Source organism: Macaca thibetana, chromosome 13 (assembly GCF_024542745.1).
Source record: "Macaca thibetana thibetana isolate TM-01 chromosome 13, ASM2454274v1, whole genome shotgun sequence".
Lineage (NCBI taxonomy): Eukaryota > Metazoa > Chordata > Mammalia > Primates > Cercopithecidae > Macaca > Macaca thibetana.
In genome coordinates, this window is record NC_065590.1 from 79,418,212 (window position 1) to 79,444,705 (window position 26,494).

The 26,494-nt window shown below is 41.1% G+C and overlaps 1 protein-coding gene across 5 annotated transcripts in view; it reads left to right on the top strand.

Moving 5' to 3' along the window:
* The window catches only part of RBKS (ribokinase), a 110,432-nt gene that overhangs the window by 52,135 nt on the left and 31,803 nt on the right, over positions 1–26,494 (top strand). For all 5 annotated transcript variants that reach the window (XM_050754018.1, XM_050754013.1, XM_050754014.1 and 2 more), the window contains exons 6-7: positions 6,383–6,474; positions 11,462–11,650. In XM_050754018.1, the coding sequence (XP_050609975.1) occupies positions 6,383–6,474; positions 11,462–11,650 (281 nt within the window). The remainder of the gene's footprint in view (positions 1–6,382; positions 6,475–11,461; positions 11,651–26,494) is intronic.

Here is a 26,494-nt window from a genome sequence, read left to right on the forward strand (position 1 = left end):
AACTAGGAATTTAGTTCATCTGACACTACAATTAATAATAATTACTGTTGGGTGCTGCCAGTCACCTCTGCAACTCCAAGTTACTCCATGGTACGTTCTGTGTTCTCTAGCTCTGCCTGGTCCCAGGATGACATAATGGCTTCCACCTTGTCTATTACAGATTTGCATTCTTTGATTAGCTGCATCTGCTAATTTATGTTTCTTTCATCGTGGTAGAGTATGCTTATTTGTGGTAGCACAAGCCGAGAAGAATCCTTTCTTTATGGCAGTTACACTTTTCCTCTAAATTTAGTTACTAGTCAGACTCTAAGCCTATGTATCCAGTTACTATTGAAGAATGCTGTCCCTCAGTAAAGTACAGGCAAATAAGATTGATTTTTATACCGTATTTACAGTAAAATTATAGAATTCCTTATTCTAGCAATCGATACTTAAATTTTAATGTAATTTTTTCCTTAAAATTTGTTTTTATTATGGAAATTTTCAAATATATATATAGACATACAGAGAATAGTATGGTAAACCTATCTATACTATCATTTAGCTTCAACAGTTACCAACATGTGGCCAGTCTTTTTTTCTACTTTTAAATTCAATCTTTTGTTTTAGACACCATGGGGTACATGTGCATACTTGTTTTTGTTTTGATTTTGTTTTTCTTGTTTGTTTGAGATTGAGTCTTACTCTGCCCACCCAGGCTGGAGTGCAGTGGCATGATCTCGGCTCACTGCAGCCTCCACTTCCCAGATTCAAGTGATTCTTATGCCTCAGCCTCCAGAGTAGCCGGGATTACAGGCCTGCACCACCACACCCAGCTAATTTTTGTATTTTTAATAGAGACGGGGCTTTACCATGTTGGCCAGGTTGGTCTTGAACTCCTTACCTCAGGTGATCCACCTGCCCTAACTTCCCAAAGTACTGGGATTACAGGCATGAGCCACCGTGCCGGGCCCTCATATACGGATTTGTTACATAGGAATATTGCGCCCAGGTAGGGAGCATAGTACCCAATAGGTAGCTTTTCAACCTGTGCCCCTCCCTGCTCCAGTACTCTGTAGTGTCTGTTGTTCCCATCGTTCTGTCCATGCATACTCAATATTTAGCTCCCACTTATAAGTGAATACATGTGGTATTTGGTTTTCTGTTCCTGTTTTAATTTGATTAGGATTATGGCCTCCAGCTCCATCCATGTTGCTGCCAAGGACATGATTTCATTCTTTTTTATGGCTACATAGTATTCCATGTGTGTATGTACCACATTTTCTTTATCCAGTCTACCATTGATGGGCACCTAGGTTGATTCCATGTCTTTGCTATTGTGACTAGCATGGTGATGAACATACAAGTACATGCTTCTTTTTGGTATAATGATCTGTTTTCCTTTGGGTGTGTACCCAGGCATAAGATTGCTGGATCAAATGGTAGCTCTATTTTAAATTCTTTGAAAATCAATCTCCAAACTGCTTTCTACATGGCTGAACTAAGTTACATTCCTGCCAACAGTGTATAAGTGTTTCCTTCTCTCTGCAGCCTCACCAGCATCTGTTGTGTTTTGACTTTTTTTTTTTTTTTTGAGATGGAGTCTCGCTCTATCACCCAGGCTGGAGTGCAGTGGCGCGATCTCGGCTCACTGCAAGCTCCATCCCCTGGATTCACGCCATTCTCCTGCCTCAGCCTCCCGAGTGGCTGGGACTACAGGCACCTGCCACCATGCCCGGCTAATATTTTTGTATTTTTAGTAGAGACGAGGTTTCACTGTGTTAGCCAGAATGGTCTCAATCTCCTGACCTCGTGGTCCGCCCGCCTCAGCCTCCCAAAGTGCTGGGATTATAGGTGTGAGCCACCATGGCCAGCCCTTGACTTTTTAATAATAGCTGTTTTGATTGGTGGGAGATGGTGTCTCATTATAGTTTGATTTGCATTTCTCTGATGATGAGTGAAATGATGAGTAGTTTTTCATATGTTTGTTGGCCCACTCGTATGTCTTCTTTTGAGAAATGTCTGTTCATGTCCTTTGCCCATTTTATTTATTTATTTATTTATTTTGGAGACGGAGTCTCCCTCTGTCGCCCAGGCTGGAGTGCAGTGGCTGGATCTCAGCTCACTGCAAGCTCCACCTCCCGGGTTTACGCCATTCCCCTGCCTCAGCCTCCCGAGTAGCTGGGACTACAGGCGCCCGCCACCTCGCCCGGCTAGTTTTTTGTATTTTTTAGTAGAGACAGGGTTTCACCGGGTTAGCCAGGATGGTCTCAATCTCCTGACCTCGTAATCCGCCCGTCTCGGCCTCCCAAAGTGCTGGGATTACAGGCTTGAGCCACCGCGCCCGGCCTTTTGCCCATTTTTTAATAGAGTTGTTTTTTGCTTGTCGATTTATGTAATTCCTTATAGATTCTGCATATTAGACCTTTGTCAGATGCATAGTTTGCAAATATTTTCTCCCATTCTCTAGGTTTTCTCTTTACTCTATTGACCATTTCTTTTGCTATATGCAGAAGCTGTTTAGTTTAATTAAGTACCACTTGTCAATTTTTGTTTTTGTTACAGTTGCTTTGGGGGACTTAGCCAAAAATTCTTTGCCAATATCGGTGTCAAAAAGGGTATTTTCTAAGTTTTCTTCTAGGATTTTTATAGTTTGAGGTCTTACATTTAAAATATTTAATCCATCTTGAGTTAATTTTTATATATGGTGAAAGACAAAGGTCTAGTTTCTTTCTTCTGCATATGGCTAGCCAGTATTCCAGCATCATTTATTAAATAGGGAATCTTTTCTCCATTGCTTGTTTTTGTCGCACATGGCCAATCTTGTTTTATCTGTATCCTGCCTCATGGCTCCCTACCCTGCACTGCCACCTTGGATTATGTTGAAGCAAAACCCAGATGTTACATTTCATTTTTAGTATACCTGTTTTTTGATGTAAGGTACTATGTTTTTTTATTTTTTATTTTTTTTTTGAGACAGAGTCTCACTCTGTCACCAGGCTGGAGTGCAGTGGCGTGATCTCAGCTCACCGCACCCTCTGCCTCCCAGGTTCAAGCGATTCTCCTGCCTCAGCCTCCTGAGTAACTGGGACTACAGGCATGTGCCACCACGCCCAGCTAATTTTTGTATTTTTAGTAGAGACAGGGTTTCACCATGTTGGCCAGGATGGCCTTGATCTCTTGACCTTGTGATCTGCCCAACTCAGCCTCCCAAAGTGCTGGGATTACATGCTTGAGCCACCGCGCCCGGCCAGATACTGTATGTTTTAAGAGTGTTGTCTTTGCTACATACAGCACTTAACCTGTAGTCAAATTTAGTCCCATCAGTTTTTTATAACTAATGGCTCATTAGTTTAGTGAGAAACCTCTCCGACATTTTTTTCTTCTGTGTAAGTGTATAAGTGTAAATACACATATAGTTATGTGAGTTTGTTATTTGTTCTTATTAAAAAGGGAGAGTAGGCTGGGCATGGTGGCTCACACCTGTAATCTTAGCATTTTAGGAGGCCAAAGTGTGAGGATCACTTGAGCCCAGGAATTCAAGAACAGCCTAGGCAACATGGCAAAACCTCATCTCTACCACAAAAAGAAAAAAAAGAAAAAGAAAAAACTTGCCCAGGCGTGGTGATGGGCACAGTAGTCCCATCTTCTTGGGAGGCTAAGGTGGGAGGATCACTTGAGTCTGGGAAGTGGAGGTTGCAGTGAGCCAAGATTGCACCCCTGTACTCCAGCCTGGGTGACAGAGCCATCTCAAAAAGTTGGGGGTGGGTAGTACAAAACTGCCTTGTTCACTTATAAATAAATTATGGAAGTCTTTCTTTGACAAACAGAGATCTACTTTACTCTTTTTAACAACTGTAGTGATTTACATCAGGCATGTGTCATAATTCTTTTTTTTTTTTTTTTTTTTTTTTGAGACAGAGTTTCGCTCTTGTTGCCCGGGCTGGAGTGCAATGACGCGATCTCGGCTCGCTGCAGCCTCCACCTCCCAGGTTCAAGTGATTCTCCTGCCCCAGCCTCTAGAGTAGCTGGGATTACAGTCACGCACCACCATGCCCGGCTAATTTTTGTACTTTTAGTGAAGACAGAGTTTCACCCTGTTGGTCAGGCTGGTCTCAAACTCCTGACCTCAGGTGATCCACCCGCCTCAGCTTCCCAAATTGCTGGGATTACAGGCGTGAGCTACCGAGCCCGGCCTATGTCATAATTTTTTAAACTAATCCCCTTTAATAAATGCGTTGGTTTCTTTTTGTGTTTTCTATTGCAAACAGGGCTATATAAACAACATTGTATATCATCTTTGTATGCTTATGGATTTCTATAGGATGGGTTTAGAAAAGGAATTGCAGGACCAGGCATCTTTTGAGGGAAAAAAATGATCCTTTAAGAATGGCTCTACCATGTTGTTCCACACTTGTAGCTTACTCTAATCTGTGCTCAAATGCTGATGAATGTGCTAGGCGAGCAGTTGTTTCCACTTAATGCTTGAGGAAAATTGGGAACAGTATATTGTTCTGAAAACCTAAAAAGTTTAAGTGATGTGTTAGAATATGGGACAATGAGAGTCTTTATGTGTAATTGACATCTCTAAGACCTCTCAGAAGTGAGAGAACCAATGAGAGAGACTGTTGCCAGGCTACAAACTCCAGCAGAAGGCAGAAGAGATGGGTGGACAGGCGAGGGTGTTGGGCTATCTGTAAAGGACAATATAATAACAGTAATAATCCTTTACATTTGTACAGCAGATTAGAGTTTACACTAGGCTTTTACATCCGTTTTCTAATTTAAGCTGCACAATAACTCTATACAAAAATCTGAGCAGCCAAAAATATACCATAGAATTTCTGTGGGTGGACATTCTGGATTCTAAAGTAACAAAAATGTGGGAATAGTGTTAGCCTATACTGGACAAGACCCACTGACTGAATCAAAATGCTTAAAATGTTAGGTAAGATCAAGGAAGGTGCAGAAGTAGAGTAGATGTCCTCACCAGGCTGAAGTAGTAGACAGTTTTCATTAGCCACATGCTGATTAGTCCCCAAGAATGTGGAATGGATTAGTGCCAAACTGGCTATGTGAGAGCCGCCTGGAGAACTTGTAAACATGCAGATTCCCTGATGTTACCCCCAGAGATTCTGATTCAGTGGGTTTGAGGTCAGTTCTAGAAATTAGGCATTTTCACAAGCTCTCCTAGTGATGCTGATATGCAACCAAGTTTGCAAACCACTGTTCTTGAAGTTTCTGAGAACTGCAGCTAGAGATTTTTACACTATGTGTCTATAGTCAAATGAGACAGCATGCAAGTCAGTGGACCTGGGTTGAGAAAAAGAAGACTAACCAATCTAGTTGAGTACTCAAGTGAATAAGTGCTTTGACAAAGAAGGAACTTCCTATGAATGTAATTTCTAAAGACTTGAAATATACATATCTACATTTACAAAGTCCCAAACCAAAGGGTGTTTTAAAATATTGTGATTTGTCACTGAGGCATGTATAGGTGTGGACAGAGTCCTGGCCTAGAGAGACTGCTTTTTTTAGAGTGGACCAAACTCTGAACTTAAAGCCAGAGGACCCTGAGTAGGGGTCCATCTTCACTGTGTCCCAGTGTATAACCTGAGATGTATGACCTCATCTTTCTGAGCCTCATTTTCCTCCCTCTGAAAAATGACCATGATATTCTCATTTCCCTGTGTCTGCTATTCCCATCTATCCTTCTCTTGTAGCCTCCCAGTCTGAGCTAGCACCAGCCTCTGATTGAATTCTTCCTCCTTTCTCAACCTTTTTTTTTATATTCCCAGATTGCTCACAGAAGCCAAGAATGTCAGCTTTTGTGTAAGTGCATATGTTTGCAGGAGTAATTGTGATATATTTGGGAGGCATACATAGGTGTATAAAATATGCATATGCACATGAGCTTCCTGCTTACTGTTCCCACCAGGGAAGTTCTGAACCTTTCGTTGTTTATTTCCTATCATCTCCTTTTCTTCCCTGGAAAATGGATTTATGAACTAGCCTTGAAACCAAGCCCTTAAAGTAACCCACAAAAATGTCCACCAGCCTGTTCACATTCACACATGTGCTTTCATGCCACAGCATTTTTACCTTTCTCTAATGTTCTTGTTGCCTTTGCCTTAACTCTACAATCACATTGACTGTAATATTGCTGTTTTCCCTGGAAGCTGAAATGTTGTAAAGTGCAAAGTAGAGAAAATGGAAATAGGGAATTGGTACCCAGCTGTCGTGGAGATTGAGATTTCAGACTTTTCTCTACATCCGTAACTAAGTGGATATTTAACCAGATGAAGACAAAAATGAACTCAGGGATTTTCCCTACTGAATGTCTGTAAATGCACCATGTTAAAAATGAAAACTAATAATCACCCCCTTTTCCATTCCTTTGTAGTGAAAACATTGTTCAATCCAGCCCCTGCCATTGCTGACCTGGATCCCCGGTTCTACACCCTCTCAGATGTGTTCTGCTGCAATGAAAGTGAGGTAAGGGTGAATTGCTTTGCTCGTTCTGTGAGAAACCAAAAGTTCATGCAAGTGGATAAAGCAAAGGGGCGGAACTAACCACATCAATTTGATGACGTGAATTCTCAGGCATGGTGAAAACGGATTTTTTCAGTTTACTGGGGTGTGGAGAAAAGGAAATTAGTAAATCCTAGGGGGAAAAAAAGGATTCTCTGAGTCACTTCCATATTCTGGCACTTATCAAACCTCAGTTAATTTTAGTCCGTTCCTTGCCCTCACACTACTGGTGTTTTGTTTTCTAATTATTTCATATTCTGAGGACTATATTAAAGTTGCCAGGTTTAGCAAGTAAAAATGCAGGATGTCCAGTTAAATTTGAATTTCAGATGGATAATAAATAACATACCTAACAAGTTTATACTGTAAAATTACCTGTCATTTATTTTAAATTCAAATTTAACTGAGCTTCCTGTATTTTATCTGGCAACCCTAATTAGTGTACAACTCCTGGAGGATCTGCTACATCCAGTAGCAAAGACCCTGTGTCATGATGTATCATCTGAACAGACTATCTATCAACTGGTACAGTAAGAAAGGATATTGTACCACCCTTTCTTAAATATTGTTAGGAAGAAAATTTCAATATTTCTCCTTTTTTATACGCCAGACAGCATTAGAACAGAGCTCTTGCCTGTCAGTGGGATGCAGGTGTACACATTGGTGAATGCAACATGGAGAGAAAGAAATTAATGAACCATAATAGTTAAATTTCCACTTTTTGTTTTTGAGACAGGAACTCACTGTGTCACCCAGGTTGGAATGCGGTGGTGTCATCATGGCTCACTGCAGCCTCTACCTCCCAGGTTTAAGCAGTCCACCCGCCTCAACCTCCCAAGTTGCTGGGACCATCATGCTTGGCTAATTTTTTAATTTTGTGTAGAGACATGATTTCGCCATGTTGCCTAGACTAATCTCAAACTCCTGGGCTAAATCATTCCTCCTGCCTCAGCCTCCCAAAGTACTGGGATTGCAAGCATGAGCCACTGCATCCAGCCTAATTTTCCATTTGGTTTAAAGGCTGAATGAAGGCTTTTAGGATTTCTTGACCTGCTTTCTTGATAATTTCATCTCTCAAAACATAGAGGAAACAAGAAAGAAGACTGCTACAAGGAAACTAATTTTAACAAACCACAATAGGTTATGCAATATTTTTGAGCAACCACCATGCTAGGAAGAAGGAATTGTGGGAAATAGTGACCATTTCACAATAAGAGGTTAGAGTACCCTCAACTGCCAAACTGGCCTAAATTTTCCTGCTAGATACTTGAAGAGCACTCTATTTATTACTCAAATGCTTATCACACCTCAAATTACTTATTCATTTCTTCTGTCTTCTCCATTAAATTACCAGTTCTATGAGGTCAGAGACATCTGTCTTATTCACTGTTGTATCCCTGATGGCTATCCCTGTGTATATAGTTATCTATTGCTGCATAATAAACTACTTCCAAAATGTACTGGCTTACAACAGCAATAATTATTTATTGTCACTCCCAGTTTTTGTGTGTCAGGACTTCACACAGGGGATAGCATGATTTGACTCTCCTGCACAATGCCCCAGGCTTCAGTTGGAAGACACAAAGTCTGAAAGCTGGAAGTTTTCTTCACTCACATGCTTGACAGTTGATGCTGGCTTTCGGCTGGGGGCATAATGAGGTTGTTGGCCGGAACACGTAAACATGGCCTCTATGTGTGACTTGGGCTTCCTCATAATATGGTAGCTGGGTTTCAAGATCCAGCTTCCCGAGAGAAGGAGACACCTGACAGAAGCCATATTGGCTTTTGTGAGTTAGCTTCGGAAGTAACACGGCATCACTTCTGACTCATTCTATTGATTTAAGCAGGAAGGTCCACCCTAGTACCCCACCCCTTACTAGAAGATTGTCATTGGCACAGTGTAAAACCAGGATTTGTGATATGATATAGGTTAATACAGTTATCTTTGGAAAATAACATCTGCTACACTGTACCTGCACATAGCTGGCACTTAGTAAATGCTTATGAAATAAATAAATGAAAGAACTCTGGTGTTTAAGGAAATTGGTCTCAGAAACTTAATAGAAGAAAGAAAAACATTAAAAGCTTAATGTTCTGGGGCCAGGCGCAGTAGCTCACGCCTGTAATCCCAGCACTTTGGGAGGCCGAGGTGGGCAGATCATGAGGTCAAGAGCTCAAGACCAGCCTGGCCAACATGGTGAAACCCCGTCTCTACTAAAAATACAAAAATTAGCTGGGCATGGTGGCACATGCCTGTAATCCCAGTTACTGAGGAGGCTGAGGCAGGAGAATTGCTTGAACCACAACCTAGGAGGCGAAGATTGCAAGAGCCAAGATCGCGCCGCTCCACTTTAGTCTGGGCTACAGAGAGACTCTGTCTCAAAACAAAAAAAGTGTAATGTTCTTATTGATGAACTCTAATCACAGCAATAATGTAAATTCATGCTTATGATACTCTGCTCCAAACACAAACCATTGATATGTAAATATTAATGGAGACAATGAAAAGATACTCACAAGCTCTAAAACAAGATAAATAACTCCACAGATCAGAAATGGAACAGCCTCACAGAGCATTCAGCCCTTGATATGCTGGCTGTACACCAACCCCAGAAACAGGCAGAGGTGGTAGGAAGTTCACCCACTGTGGGTCATGGGCACTAAAAGTGTGCCACTTATAGGTGGCTGGAGCCAAGCCCATGGATGGAAACCATACATGCTAGACTGTGGCTCCCCGCTAACAGTAAAAGGTGGAGGAACCTGCTACCCCTGCTGCCTGAAGCATATTTAAGGCTCCCAACCTGAGGAGCTAGCAGGACAGAGACACAGCCTCTGACCAAGAAGTAAACCAAGCCAACCACTGACTTAGTGACTGGACTGGCAGTAGCTCCAGAAACAGCAGAGCAAGAACTCCCTATTGCCAATATAATACCTGGTTCTGGTTTAGAGACTCTTGTGTGCCTGGCGGAAGCTACTATAAAACCACTGAGGGCCAGGCACGGTGGCTCACGCCTGTAATCCCAGCACTTTGGGAGGCTGAGGCGGGTGGGTCACGAGGTCAGGAGATCGAGACCATCCTGGCCAACATGGTGAAACCTCATCTCTACTAAAAGTACAAAAATTAGCCGGGTGTGATGGCATGCGCCTATAGTCCCAGCTACTCAGGAGGCTGAAGCAGGAGAATCGCGTGAACCCGGGAGGCAGAGGTTGTAGTGAGCTGAGATCTCCCCACTGCACTTCAGCCTGGATGACAGAGCAAGACTCTTGTCTCAAAACCAAAACAAAACAAAACCAAAAAAAAAAACACTGAAAAGCAGGCATCAACCAGGTAGGAGCTGAGGTGTGACAGCTTTCCAACTCACAGTGAACAAAGTGAGCCTGCAAATGAAAAACATAATGCTATGAAGTTCACGCAGCACAATCAACAACCTACAGATGAATTTGCCCAAGATGAAATTCATATAATAAAACTCAGCCAGGCGCCATGGCTCATACCTGTAATCCCAGTGCTTTGGGAGGCCAAGGCAGTTGAATCACATGAACCCAGGAGTTTGAGACCAGCCTGGGGAACATAATGAGACCTCATCCTGTCTCTACAAAAATAAAAGATGAGCTGTGTGTGATGGGGCATGCCTAGAGTCCCAGTATGTGGGAGGCTGAGGCAAAAGGATGGCTTGAGCTCAAGAGTTTGAGGCTGGAGTGAGCTGTGATCATGCCACAGCACTCCAGCTAGAGTAATAGAGCAAGATACTGTCTCTAAATAAATAAACAAGGCAAAAAATACTTTAAAATAGTGTGATTAAGATTAACATTCATTATGAAAGAAGAAAAAATTTTGTGAAAGAAACACAGAATTGAAGCAACAACATGCGAATATGAAAAACAACCAATTAGAAGTCGTGAAAACCTAAATAGTCATGGAAATGTTTTTAAATCACTCAGTAGAAAAATAAGCATTAGAATGGAATAAAAAATTAGTACATCGAAAGAGAAATTGGAAGAAAAATATGGATCTTGTTGAGCTCCCTCATTTTACAGATCGTAATTGATGTGGGGAAGGTCACAGACTGAGTGAGTAGGAGAGGTCTCCTGAATGCCAGGGCGTTGCTTTTTCTGCTACCTGTCAGTACCTCTCCTAATCTGCTTCCATCTTCTCTGGCAAAAACAAAAGAAACGAGCAGTCTGCAAACATGGAAAGCAAAAACTGGAAATTTGAGAAGAGGGGTTATGGCCCAGGAGAGGCTTGGAAGAATTATGTCCTTAGGTGCCAAACTTACAGGTGCAATTTATACCAAAATCATTGGCAGTGGCCCTTTCCTTTCTCCTTTCCTGCCTCTCCTCCAACCCTCCTTTTTTTTTTTTTTTTTTTTTTGATAGAATTCCCTTTGTTGCCCCTAACTCTTTGTTAAAATTATTATATGTGCAGAAAAGCTGAATGAACAACTACCTTTCACCTAAACATTTGTTAACATTTTGCTATATTTGCTTTTCCTCTTCCCTGTGTGTACTTAGTTTTGTTTTTGTTGAAACGTAAGTGAAAAAAAGTATTTTGTTGTTGAGAATAAGTTGCAGACAACATGATACCTCACCCCAAATACTTCGGCATACATCTCCTAAGAGGAACCACAGTACCATTATCACACCTAAGAAGATTGTCAGTAATTCCATACTATCATCTAATATCCAAGCCACATTCAAATTTCCCCAGTCGTCCCAAGAATGTCTTTTATAGATTGTTTTTGTCATCACTGTTACTGCTTGAAATGTCTTTTATAGGTTGTTTTTGTCATCACTGTTACTGCTTTATTTTCCTGTACCAGTATCCATCAAGGTTCCCATTGCATTGGTTATTACAAAAAAGAAGGGAGACATTTTCTAGAAAAACAAATCTGGAAGTGGATCCGGGTTACTTATTTTCACCACTGTTTCTGTTGACTTTTGTGTATTCCAGGCTGAGATTTTAACTGGCCTCACAGTGAACAGCGCTGCAGATGCTGGGGAGGCTGCATTAGTGCTCTTGAGAAGGGGCTGCCAGGTGGTAATCATTACCTTAGGGGCTGAGGGATGTGTGGTGCTGTCGCAGACAGAACCTGAACCAAAGCACATTCCCACAGAGAAAGTCAAGGCTGTGGATACCACGGTAAGTTTTAAAATTTAAGAATCATGTTTAGCCCTTGAAAATTGTTACTTAGTAGCTAATTAGATGCCGCACCTGAATTTTTGGATAATGAAATAAAGGCCTAGTAAGTGATATGGTGAAAGAGAAGAACAACCAGGCAGGGGAACTGTGTTTTAATCCCTCTCTAACTCTCTGTGGGACTTCATGCAAGCAACTTGACCTCTCTGAGATGTTGTTTCCTCATTCATAAAGTCAGAATAGCAGTAAAATTATACCTGTATTACCTATATTCATTCATTTATCCAGTCATTCATTCAACAAATAGGGATTTGTGGAATACCTATTATGTCCCAGATATATGATAGTTGCTGGGGATATAGCAATAAATAAGGCAAAGTCTCTGCCCTTGTAGGGCTGAGATTCTAGACAGTGAACAAGTAGCTGTGTCTTACAAGCTTCTCATGTGAAATGAACAGCAAGGAGCACTGGTTAAGCAGAGATCATTCTTTTAACCAACAAATTCTAGCAGCTAACATTTACTGCATGCTTGCCGCATCTCTTTTGCATACATCTCATTTAATCTTTAAACAATTCTGTGGGACAGGTATTGTTTCCATTTTGCAGATGAAGAAACTTATACAGGATCACATTGCTGGTAGGTAACAGAGCTGGAGATTCGAAACTAGGCATATGGACTCCACACAGACATGTTTTGTGTAAGGTACTGTGCTAAGGACCAGTGTGCTAGGTGAACAAGCCATGGCTACAGAGTAGGAATAAAAAGGAAACAAGTTAGAAAAAAGACTCATGGTTCCCCTAAAGCTAGGGAAACATAAATTGTTTGTTTATTGTTAGAATTCAGAAGAGCTTGCAGGGCGCCACTTCATGCCTGTAATCCCAGCACTTTGGGAGGCTGAGGTGGGCGGATCACGATGTCAGGAGATTGAGAACATCCTGGCCAACATGGTGAAACCCCGTCTTTACTAAAAATACAAAACTTAGCTGGGCATGGTGGTGCACACCTGTAGTCCCAGCTACTTGGGAAGCTGAGGCAGGAGAATCACTTGAACCCAGGAGGCGGAGGTTGTAGTGAGCCGAGATTGCACCGCTGCACTCTAGCCTGGTGACAGAGCAAGACTCCGTCTCAAAAAAAAAAAAAAAAAAACAGAATTCAGGAGAGCGGACTAGAAAAGTAAGTAAACTAGACTTGAGGAAGAATAAACATTTTAGGGTTTTTATTTAGAAGAAACTGATAATTATTCATAAAATATATTTTGGTTTGTTTTTATGCTTAAAAGTGACTTCAAAATGTGGGTCATTATGAAAAAAGAAGGCTGAGGGGATCTGATGAAGTTTTAGATGTGAATATACTTTGAAAAATATTCAAGTGCAAGAAATGGTTATGTGACATGAAATTAACATCCTGGTTGCCTTTCAAAATGTGCTTTACCAGGTATTTGATAAAGTGTGCTTGGTGTTGCTATTGTCTTCATATTTAGTCATTTCTGAAACTATTAGTTTATTTTCTGTTTGTCAAGGACAAGAACCTGTATTTGAGGGGATCCTTAGTTCTGAAATCGATCCTCCATTAGACTAACACTACTTTAAGTCCTGACCTAAAGTGAAAAGACTCTATGCATCTCCTGCTAAAAGTGAAATGAGAGTTCCTCAAAGACCTACATAGATGCACAGAAGTGGCTCAGCCCCTATTCTCGGTGTCCATGTTAGTTACTACCCCTTTGGATTGTAAGCACCAGAAGCACAACTCAGGCTTATGCAGGAAAAAGGATTTATTTGTTGCATATAATTGCAAAGTGTAAAGATATGGCAGAATGCAGAGGTTGAACGGTGTCATCCAGGCAAGTCAGGTCACTTGCTCGCTGGCTCCCTCCCTGTCAGCTCTGCCCTCCTCATAGTGGGCTGTGAGCTCAGGTGGGTCCACTCCCTGCCCACACTGTGCCTCATGTCATGTCCCTGTCCCTGGTTTCAGATTCAAATCACTCTTATCAGAAGATAGGGAAGTGGATGCTGACAAGAAAACAGTAGAATGTCTAGTGTGTTTTAATATATCTAGAGATTTTTCATTTTCTTGCAGAATTTGAAGATGAACTATTAATTAGTACATAGGAAACTGAGGAAAATGTTTAAGTAAAGCAAATTTTCCCTTCTAGGTCATCTAGAACCTAAGGGGAAAAATTATGATGAAGTGAATATAATCTTTGTATATGACGTGGCTATAAATGCTATAAATGCATAGTCATAACAATGTAAATGCCAATTCTAGATTTAACCAAAAATGGAGATTAGAATAATATTGTGAAGATGGGAGGATAAAGTGAGTGTGCATTTGCACATGGGGGGACATAAAACTAAACGCTCATCTTCCATAATTGGAACTTAAGAGATAATATCTAAAATTGACCTTTTTTTTTTTTTTGAGATAGGTTCTCACTCTGTTGCCTAGACTGGAGTGCAGTGGCTCTATCTTGGCTCACTGCAACCTTTGCCTCCCAGGCTCAGGTGATCATCCTACCTCAGTCTCCTAAGTGTCTGGGACTACAGGTACACGCTACCGTGCCTGGCTAATTTGTATATTTTTAGTAGAGACAGGGTTTCACCACATTGCCCAAGATGGTCTCAAACTTCTGGGCTCAAGCAGTCCGCCCACCTCAGCCTCCTAGAGTGCTGGGATTATAGGCAGTGAGCCACCATGTGCAACCCTAAAGCTGGTTTTCTAAAAGCAGTATAAGTTTATTGCCAGAAACATCAGATAATTACCAGAAGAAACCACTAAAAGAATTTAAAGTATTTGCCTCATGAAAATGGGAATGGAGAGAGATTGGGCATTTATACTTAAACCTTACATGAGTCCACAAAAACTTGTATGTGAATGTTCATAGCAGCATTATTCATAATAGCCAAAAATTGGAAAGAACCCAATATTTATCAGCAGATGATGGATAAACAAATTGTGGTATATCCATACAATGGAAAATTATTCAGCTATTAAAAAGAATACTGATACATACAACAACATGGATGAAGCTCCAAAGCATTATGCTAAGTGAAAGAAGCTAGATACAAAGGATTATATATTATGTGATTCCATTTAAATGAAATATTCAGAATAGATCAATCCATAGATACAGAGCATAGATGGGTGGTTGCCAGGGACTAAGGGGAGGAGGAATGGGGAGAAAGTGCCTAATGGGTAAGGAGTTTTACTTTAGAGTAATGGAAATGGTTTGAAACTAGATAAGAGGTTGGTGATTATACGACATTGTGAGGATACTAAATGCCCTGAGTTATTTATGTTAAAATAGGTAAATTGTTAAATAATTATTTTTTAAAAGGAATGAAGTACTGATTCATGCTATGACATGGATGCACCTTGAAAACATACTACTAAGTAAAAGAAGCCAGGCATAAGAGGTCACATATTATGATTTTATTTCTATGAAATATCCAGAATAGGTATTATAAATCCATAGAGACAGGAAGTCAACTTATGGTTGCTGGGAGGGGATGGAGAGTGACCACTGATGAGTATGGAGTTCCTCTTTGGGGTGATGAAAATGTTCTGGCATCAGTGGTAATAGTTAGACAAGCTTGTGGATAATACTAAAGAACACTAAAGCATACCCTTTTAAAGAGTGAATTTTATGATGCATGAATTATATTTCAAACAACAACAAAAAAGCTCCACCTAAGCAATTCACTCATGAATGGATATTCGTGATAAAGACTCTCCACTGAATTGCCCTACTGAATATACGTGAGTGGACTCTCGGCATCCCCCAGGTGGAGCAGCAGTGACCCTGACAGGAACCAGGGTAGTGATTTTCTGGGTCTAGAATCTTCCTCATCTTTTTTATGCTATCTTCGTCCTCTCATCCAGCACTTTCATTATTAAAATTCTTACCTGTTCTGCACACAGCTGTGCAGCCTCTTCGTAAATCTGATAAAGAGAAGATAATTCACGTGGTGAGTGAGAAGCTCCCAGGGAGGCATTTTCTTCTGAACAAATGAGCTCTTTCACTTTTCTGTGAGGAGGGTATTACTTGCTCTCAGTCGGTATGTAACCTTCTCGCTTTTCTCTTCCTCCTAATCCCTTATTAAAAAGTCAGGGGTGACATGGATAGTGGAAACATCTTTAGTTTGTTGGCATGTTGTCCACTCGAGGCAGACAGCCTGCCCTAGAAGAAGCCATTTCCCGTTCTACGTCAGTGCTTCTGCAGACTGCTATATTCAGTTTTGCCTCACTGTTAATAGTTGAATATATCACTTCTATTTTTACATCTGTTTTTCCCGTTGTACTAGAGTGAGATGGTGGCAGTAGCTGCAGATGTCCTCAGCTCAGTTTGGAAGACGTGACAGATGTGTCTTTTCTCCCATTTCTACATGTTATCTGAATCTCAGCCTCCAAATGACAGAGCGTGCATGTCCGCCCTCTGTTCTTCCACCCTGAATGTTAGGGGGTTTGCCTGCTTGCGTTTAGGATTGCACTAAGCACTCTATAGTCAGAGACACACACCTAAGCATAGTATATTTTAGGATTGTGCTACTGTGATATATTATAACATTAGTTATCCCTGACTTACAAGCACTGAAATTCTTGACGTATAAATTGCTTTTCTTTATGTAAATGGTTAAGTCCTGGAATCTACAATAACACTCTCAAGAATTTAGTCCATAGGCTAAATCTGTCTTCTCAAGAATCACTCACTCTGTAATAATGCATGGGTATGTAAGTAAACTGAGAACAAACACAAGCCAGGGGCACAGGAAATATATCTTTCCTGTTCTTTATTCTCCTTTCTATCCTTCACATTTGAGTCCTGTAGTGTTCAGAGTTGCTGATGAGGCACTAGGCAGTGGCAGCCAGCTGCATGGGTGTCCCATAACTACTCAGGGCTTGAGAGTTAACTCTAAATTAGGATTGCACCAGTAAGAAGTAGAGATAATTTCTGTTAAAGTTTGCACAGAAGCACTTTCTTAGGATGAGGTGATTGCTGGGGCTGGCTGGTTACTCACAGGTTTCCCAGGTGACCTCTTGTATTCCTCTCCTCCTGGGTTCTGGCCCACAGCCGTCCCAGCTGTCTCAAGGATAGGGTTAATGGATCAACCTCTTAGGCCCCATCCAGTCTGACAGTTCAATCTTTGAAAACCTAGCATCTGAGGGGCCATTACTCCCGACTTGGTGTGACCTTTCCTCCGCCCTACATTCTCCTCTCCCCACCGTTGTCACTTCCACCAGTGGAAAGTCAAACTAATATTACAAAATGTACTTAGAACTAATGAATTGAGGTGATCTCAAGAGGTGTTTCTCAAAGCAGGCAACCTGAGGCCCTGTTCCTTGCTTAGCCATAGTCCTGCTGGGAGGACTGAATACTCAGCAGTTCCTTCATGAGCACTGCCAGTACTAGTCTCCGTGACTCTCCTTGAACTGTGGTTCCCCAGCAGACTATTCTCCTTCTCCTCATCTCCTTCTTTCTGATCAACATATACTTTCTTTGCATGTGGTAATTAGTTGAGTTTCTGAGGGGATTTGTGGCTTAGAAGCCATTTTGTCCTTGAATAGAGGCTTTGCACATTTCTGTCCAGAAGCTTCTGTTATAGCCAAGATGTTTTGGTGTCCCTTACTGTTGATTGGCAATACTTGAGAAAGGGCTGGGTGAGTAAAATAATATGGTTTAAAAAAATGGTCAAATCTTAGCTGCTGAAGAGGTAACTGTAAAGTAATAAGGCTAATTTTGAACTGCTCTGTCAAATGTTTTATCCAAGAACTGTTTCCTTCAAACCTTGACTTTAAGAGACTTACTCTACTGATAACAGCTACTACTCAAAGTGCCTTTGGAAATTGTCTGTCAGAATTACCTTGAGAGCCTTCATTATCACCTTTATTCCACTAATCACTTTTTCTACTTGTGAAATTAATACATACTTTAATGTTCAAGGGGGGAAGGAGAGCAGCAACACAGAAAGGTATAAAGAAGAAAGTCAAGTATCCATGATCCTTCCACTTAAAAGTAATCATTAACCTTTGGGTGTAAATCCTTCCAGATTTTTTTCTCTGCATAGTCATACACTTTTGAATATCTACTTACAGACAATTTGAACATTTGCAATATTATAGGATTAATATGTGTAATTGCACATATTACAACCAAAAAATTACAACTAAAAAATAGTGTAAATACAACTAAAAAAATCAAGTATTTCTCTAGAATAATATAAATAGGCAAGTCACTGAAGAAGAAATATGAAAAAAATAAATGAGACAATGCTTAACCTCATTAGAAGTCAGGAATATATACATTAACATAACAGTGAGGTCCTCTTTATTGCCCATAAGGTTGGCCAAAATTAAAATTTGAGAATGTTTAAGTCCAAATAGATCACAAAACAAATATTATACAGTCACGTAATTATGGTGGGAATGTAAATTTCTACAGTGTTTCCAGAGGGGCAGTTTGACAGTACTAATGTTTTTTTTTTTTCTTTTTGAGATGGAGTTTTGCTCTGGTTGACCAGGCTGGAGTGCAATGGCTCAATCTCAGCTTGCCGCAACCTCTGCCTCCCCAGTTCAAGCGATTCTCCTGCCTCAGCCTCCCAAGTAGCTGGGATTATAGGCGTGCGCCACCACTCCCGGCTAATTTTTTGTATTTAATAGACACAAGGTTTCACCATGTTGGTCTGGCTGGTCTTGAACTCCTGACCTCAGATGATCCACCCACCTCGGCCTCCCAAAGTGCTGGGATTACAGGCGTGAACCACCACACCCAGCTGACAGTACTAATCTTTAAAATATACCTTCCCTTTGAAAATAGTAAATCTTGGCTAAGCATGCTGGCTCACACCTGTAATCCAAGCACTTTGGAAGGCCGAGGCAGGAGGATTACTTGAGGCCCAGAGTTCAAGACCAGCCTGGGCAACATAGCAAGACCCTGTCTCTATAAAAAAAAAAAAAAAAAGAAAGAAAGACAGAAAATAGTAAATCTCCTTCTAAGAGTCTGTCCTACAAAAATGCTCACATACACGAATATTTGTACAAGAATGTTTACTTCAGCTTTGTTTGCAATAACCAAAAATTGAGGTGTATCTTCCTAATCATCAATAGAAAAAGGGTAAATATTAATAATAATGTAGTGCCATTTACTTGAAAGTAACTCTCTAGCTATCTCTAAGTAAATGCATATTTTAAAATCTGGAAAGAACCTCACCAGCTGTTATGATCATTATTCATGGGAAGGGGTATAGGCTGGGGAGAAGGTGTTATAAAGGGGGACTTCCGTCTACTCCATACTCTACTGAATTATTTGAGTTTTTCCATAAGCCTGTATTTTTCATTTATTACTTTGTAATTTGAAATAAATATGACTTTGGGACATGGCCAAAAGCTGTTTGGAGCCATATCTAGCAAGTAAGATCGGTGATACCATTTCTCTGAGGGTGTACTGGGTATTATCCTCACAAAGAACCTCTCAAGCAATTCATAATCTTCATATAACTGAGCCAAGGAGCTCCTTGACGTAGGATAACCTCTGAATGGATAGACTCCTGGTGCCAAAAAGATAGATCTCCATTACCTTCCTATTGAGGGCACTTAAGGCTCCGTCAGTCTGGTTAGTTTATTATATACTTTGACAGGTTTTTTTCTTAATCTTTTTAAAGAAATCATTCCTCAGAAAACATGTTATTTTATACAGTTCTTCTTGGAAATACCAGAATAAATGTCAAAGCATCACTGTTTCTGATCATCATTCAAATGTACAGCAGATCTTCAGACAAATTTTCCTCATGTTCAGGTTTTCTGAATGAATGAATCTGCTTATAGATTTCCATTTAACTCTTCAACCCTCAGTCTCACAATTAATCATAGCTTGAGTGATCTTAACTCTGGCTTTTGCCACGTTGCTTGGTCTTCAGTTGATGGATTATCTGGAGTTATAAAAGGGACCAGCCAATAGGTGATGCCTCATGTTTAGGTATTTAGTAGTTCACGTACTTCATCTCCCATTTGAAACAGTCGTGAATGGAATGGCTCATGAGAGATGGAGGAACATGTAACACCGTGCTGTGGACTGAATTGCGTTCCCACCAAAATTCATATGTTGAAGCCCTAACCCCCAATGTGACTGTATTTGGAGATAGGGAAAGAAAGCAATGGTTAAATGAGGTCATAAGAGTAGGGTCCTGGTTCGATGGGATTAGCATCCTTATAAGGAAAGACACCAGAGAGCTTGCTCTCTCGCTCTCTCCCTTTGTTTTTTCTCTCTCTGCTCTGCGTGCACACAGAGTCATGTGAGCACACAGCAAGATGGTGGCCACCTACAAGCCAAGAAAAGAGGCCTCAGAATGAAACCTACTTTGCCAGTACCTTGATCTTGGACTTCCCAGCCTCCAGAACTGTGAGAAATAAATTTCTATTGTTTAGGCTGTTCAGTCCATGTAATTTTGTTATAGCAGCCCTAGGAGCCTAATACATACACGGAGTCAAGTGAATGTGCTTCAGAAGTGACCTGAAGTGAATGCTAGAAAATTGGCTGTTCTGTAAAGAGAAAATAATCCAAAGCAAACTAAGAGGACTGGCCTAAATCATCATTTTGGTGAAATATCTCAAGGGTTTTTGCATATGGTTTAACTCTAGTCATCAGTCCCAGTGGCTAAGAGCAGATGATGGCCTGAGTTCTAACCCTGATTTAGCCATTAACTAGCGGTGCTGCTTTGGGCAAATGATTTCTTATGTTAGGGGCTCAGGTTGTTCATCCAAGCATGATGTGTCTGGTGTGGCTGATCTCTGAGGCACCTCTGACCTCTGAAATTCCTTGGTTCATTAGCCTCTGAAATTAGATTCTTTGGGGACATGAGGATTCTTTAGACTAACAATAAAAGCTGGGCACCACTCTGTGCCAGGCATCATGCTGGACTCTATGCATTACTTCACATCCTCAGAACAACCTGCAGGATGAGTTTTTGACTATTTGAGGGAGGAGGCAACTGTGGTCAAAGGTTACTTGACCTGCCCAAGGGCCTACAGCTGGTAAGTTGGCAGAGCCAGGATTGATTTTAAGTTGGTCGGTCTGCCTATCTGTCTGTCTCCAACACCCATGGACTTGCTACCTCACTCACCACCCTGTCTTTTGATTTGGTGACAGTCTGCCTAGCCTTCACTCTCTCTTATTTGACATTCCAGCACTGACTTTCCTTGTCACTTCTCATGATACAGGCTTCTTTTCTGTAGATCTTCAGAAGCGGCCAGATCTTAAAAAGGCCTTGCTTACTTTGTACAGTACAGTGCAGCCTCATTTAAATGAAATAATCCATGTATACCCTGAGAACAGTGCCTAGCACATGTAAGCACTCAGTATGTGTTAGTTCTCACTAGTACATCCCTGTATATCTGATTGTTCACTTTACCACTTTATGGATCATTTGGGTACCAGGTAGCGTAGACCAGGAGCTTGTATCACCCACCATTAAGCAGAATGAATATTCTCTTGGCTCTGTACATTAGTACAATGTACCATGATGCAACTCCAGCTTCTTCCTACCATGGTAAGGAGCAGGACCACATGGTGATATGGTTTGGCTCTGTGTCCCCACCCAAATCTCATCTCGAATTGTAATCCCCAAGTGTTGAGGGAGGGACCTGGTGGGAGATGATTGGATTATGAGGGCACTTTTTCCCATGCTATTCTTGTGATAGTGAGTTCTTACGAGATCTGATGGTTTTATAAGGGGCTCTTCTCCCTTCCCTTCACACGCTCTATCTCACCTGCTGCCATGTAAGATGTGCCTACTTGTCACTTGTCATGATACAGGCATCTATAACTGCTCCTTTTCTGTAGATCTTCAGAAGCTGCCAGATCTTGAAAAGGCCTTGCTTTCTTTGTACAGTACACTGCAGCCTCATTTAAATGAAATAATCCTTGTATACACTGAGAACAGTGCTTCCTTCCACGTGATTGTAAATTTCCTGAGGCCTCCCCAGCCATGCGGAACTATGAGTCAGTTAAACCTCCTTTCTTGATAAATTACTCAGTCTTGGGTATTTATAGCAGTGTGAAAATGGACTAATACGCATGGACAGTGATTTGCAGGATCATGGCCATTCCAGACAGCAAAGGTTCTGGAGCAACTCATATTCTTTCATTCTCATCATTGAATGATCAAACCTGGAGGAGAGGTGCACCACTCTCAGAGACTATAACCAAATCATTTTTTCATTAAATTTATTTAAGTAAGAGCTAAACTATAAAGGTTAGTGAAAATGTGATTCTTATTTTTTAACATTCACAAACTAGCTTTTTAGTTGAGGCAACCTCCTGCCCATCCTTAAGGTTCATCTCAGAGAGTTCTCTTTGGGCAACCCCACTGCTTAATACAACGCTTGGCATATAATAACAGGCCCTCTGCAAATAATAAAAGAGTTCTAGGCCAGGCGCGGTGGCTCAAGCCTGTAATCCCAGCACTTTGGGAGGCCGAGACGGGCGGATCACAAGGTCAGGAGATCGAGACCATCCTGGCTAACCCGGTGAAACCCCGTCTCTACTAAAAAATACAAAAAACTAGCCGGGCAAGGTGGCGGGCGCCTGTAGTCCCAGCTACTCGGGAGGCTGAGGCAGGAGAATGGCGTGAACCCGGGAGGCAGAGCTTGCAGTGAGCCAAGATCCGGCCACTGCACTCCACCCTGGGCGACAGAGAGACTGCGTCTCAAAAAAAGAAAAAAGAGTTCTAGTTCCTTCTGGGAAAGTAACTAGTTTGAGTGTTAAGAGTTGCTTACCCTCCCTGAGCCTTAGTTTTCTCAGGGGACTAGGGGATCAATTGGATTTCTTACATTCCTTAGGTTCTACATTGAAGATGCCCAGGGAAACAATAATCTTAGATATAAATGCTCCCTATAAATGATTTGCAAATAGAATAATTACCCAGTTTTCCATTTTTAAACATATCCTTAGATTGTTTTATCTACAGTCATACAAAGGCCAGGCCAAAAAAACTAAGTTACAGAGAGTGCACGACATCTCTGAAATCATCATCATAGAATAAAGAAAACCCAAATGAGGTTCCGAAATAGCCCTCTTAACCTTAGAAATGATATTAGTAAAACTCTGCAGACTCTGGTGGCTGGGAAAAATGAAGAAGACAAAAAGAAGTTCACTGACTGTAAGGAAAGGACAGAGGACAAGGTAATTGCAGAAGAGATGGATAGACAAGGCACAAGACATCTGTCATGCCCAGGGGGCCATATTAGCTCTATTACATTACTTCCACATCAACAGATCACCTCATTTATTAGCTAATCAGGCAGAATTCAATATTTTAAATTATCTTTCTTAATCCTGCATGTGATCAGTTGAATACCCAGGGCTCTAGAAATCTAATTGTAACTGCTTACCAGAAATGTCATCTTCACTTTGAGGAATTGAACCAGGGCCAAATCTAAGGCTGTTTTCTCCATTTTCCCAAGATACTGTCCCACAGTCAGACCTGGACATGCGTGTACATGTGACTACTGCCCGACAGCTTAGGGGCTCCCTGAGGAGATGTGGGCCCCTGGCCCTGCTTCAGAACTCAAATATGGTCAGGGACTGAAAGAGGAATATGGTAGTAGAGAAGAGGGGTATGGAAGTGGATGTAGAGTACAGAAAAGGAACCGTTGTTTCAGCCTTGGAAAAAGTCAAGAGAGAACTAAATCTAGATTTAGAATGTTCTGTGGGCCTAGACATAAAATAGTCCCTCTGCCCAGTAAGAGGGGATTGTATAAGATTATAGGATCTTGCTTACCCATCTACGATTAGGATTCTGCTTCCTCTTAGCTTCCTACAGCTAACCCCACCTGTCCACCCTCCTTAAGCTTCTAAGACATTGGTGTGATAATATGGCAGTGAGCCTGGGGTCTACTCCTCACCCATCTTCCTGGGATGTTATAATGGTGTTCTCAGGAGCAAACCTGCCAGGACAACACAATAGATTTTCTAAGTGGTTTCCATTGAGTGACAGTGTTTCTAGGGTAGACCTGAAATTATGAGGAGGTGAAAAAAACCACCTAGAGCCAGGCGCGATGGTGCATACCTGTAATCTAGCACTTTGGGAGGCAGATGTGGGCAGATTGAACTCAGGAGTACAAGACCAGCCTGGGCAACATGGCAAAACCCGGTCTTGACAAAAAAAAGTTAGCCAGCATGGTGGCACACGTCTGTAATCGCCACTACTTGGGAGGCTGAGGCAGGAGGATCACTTGAGCCTGGGAGGCCAAGGCTGCAGTGAGCTGAGATCGTTCCACTGTACTGCAGCCTGGGCAACAGCAAGACCCTGTCTCAAAAAAAGAAAAAAAAATGCCCAGAGCCAAACCATAGAGCCCATGGCAGTGGGAGCCATGCCCATTGCCCTCAGTGCCCATTATTGCTGATGGAGTTGAACAAGGGAATAGAAAATGTCTGGTTCATAGCTTGCTGCACTCTGCCCTTTGTATAAAAGTGTGTGCGTGTGTGTGTGTGTGTGTGTGTTGTAGGTTAATGGTGTGTATACTTTGCGTGTCTATGTTGATGGCATGTACTGTGAATAAACAGTTAATTGCATGAATGCCATGTGCTTATGTGTACGTGTGTGTGAAAAGAATGTACCGCTGTGGGACAGAGTTTAAAGCAGCTATAAAGCAATTCATTCTTGCTTTCCTCTTCCTATTTCAGTTCCTTTAAGAACAAATACAGAAGTGTTCTATACTGTGGTACAGCCCCTGAAAAAGTTATGGATTTGGAGATCAAAGGGATCCAGAGATTAGGTGAAGTACATCTCCCCTAAGAGATGCTCTAAAAACTGAAAATGTTATGTTGTTTTCTTTCCTTGGTCAAGCATACCAAAATTAGAAAAAGAAAGATTATAGTGACATCTGCTAGGTGTCTTCCCCATGACTGTCCTGTTCCCAATTAGGAAAATCTTTTTCCTTCATTTAGTATTCCCTTTAACTTTTAGTTTTAGTATGTAGGAATCTAATTGTTTAGATCAAGTTGTATGTGACTATAATTTGCATCAAATACATACATTTATTTCTCCCCTCACTAGTCCAAGGCAAATCAGATTGCCTCTCTTTCCTTCCTTCTTTCCTCCTTTTATTCTTCCTTCCTTCAAATGATGAAATATTTCAACCACACTGAACAGTACAGAGAATAATATCATGAATATCCATTGACTCACCACCTAGTTTATTAATTTTTTATATTTTGCTATTTTCGCTTCCGATAGTTTTTAAGAAATAAAATATTACAAACACACTGTGACTCCTGTGTTTAAGACGCTTAGTGTTACGAAGAAGTTAGCTTTTTTTCTTTTAAGAGATTGGGTCTCACTTTGCCACCCATGCTAGAGTGCAGTGGCACCATCATAGTTCACCATAGTCTCAAACTCCTGGGCTCAAGCCATCCTCCCACCTTAGCCTCCTGAGTAGCTGGGACCACAGGCATATACTATTATGCCCAGCTGATTTTTTTTTTTTTTCTAGAGCTGGAGTCTCACTTTGTTGCACAGCCTTGTCTCATACTCCTTCCTGGTTTCAAGCAATCCTCCCACCTCAGCCTCCCAAAGTGTTGGAAATATAGGCATGAGCCAACACGCTGAGCCAGAACTTAGCTATTAATAATACATTTGAAGACAGTATTCGTTTATTAAAATGACTCTTGTTCCTTGCCATTTTGCAGTTTTACTACAGGGAACCTAGATCTGAATTTATTTATACTGCTTATGACTCTTCTTCCAGAATCTCAGTATTTATGGTTTTCATCAATTCTGAAAAACTCACAACCATTTTCTCTTATTGTTGCCTTTCCCCTATTTTCTCTGGGAACCCTGTTAGATATTCATTTCTCTCTCTCTCTCTCTCTCTCTCTCTCTCTCTCTCTCTCTCTCTCTCTCTCTGTCTCTCTCTCTCTCCACATACATAGATAGAGATATATAGATAGAGATATATGTAGACCTTCTCTTTCTGTTCTTCATGTCTTTTAAATTTTGTCTCTTCCATAATTTCCATATCCTGGTCTTTCAGTGCTATATTCTGGGTTATTTCTTCAGGTCTTTTGCCCAGTTCATTACTTGTCTTTTTAGCCATGTCTGATTTGTTTAGAAACCTGTTTTTGTGTATAGAAACCATATATTTTATTTCTAAAATTTCCATTTGATTCTATCTCAAACCTGCCCATTCTTTCATATGGTAGATTCTTATTTTAAAATTTCTTATTTTGTCTTTAATCATTTTAAACATATATCTGTAGTTTCTTTTAGCTGACTCTATTATCTGAAATTGCTGAGGACTAATTTCATGTCTAACTGTTTACTCTGTTTCATGGTAGATGTTTTGTCACATGTTTTATAATTGTGGTCTGTGAGCTTATCTTCAGTGGTACTTTATCTGTGAGAATCCTATGTAGTCTAGGTTGAAGGTATTTCTTGCCAGAGAAATTTGCCTTTGCTTCTGCCTGCTGCCCCAGGAGTATCCCTAGCTGAGGAATACTTTTATTTTGATCTCTTGGCTTGTGAATTTCTGGCCACACAGGTAGTATAAATTTCAAAACCCAAACTGCCTAAAAACAGGATCACGTTACAAAGTCTCAGTAACAGGATTTGTTGCTGTTTCTCTGAGCCGGTGCTGGAATTTTGTTTTCCTGGTTCATCTTTTCTGCAGGAGTCTTAGTTCCATCACTCCACTTTGCTTGAAACCCACCTTTTGTCCAAACATGGCCATTAAAACCGAAGTCCCAAGATTTACCAGGACCAGCACACTGCTTGGATGGCCATAGTTTATGCTCTTGCCATGCTAGTTTTTAGAACTCTCTTTGTTTTTGGACTCTGGGAAAATCTTATTTCTAT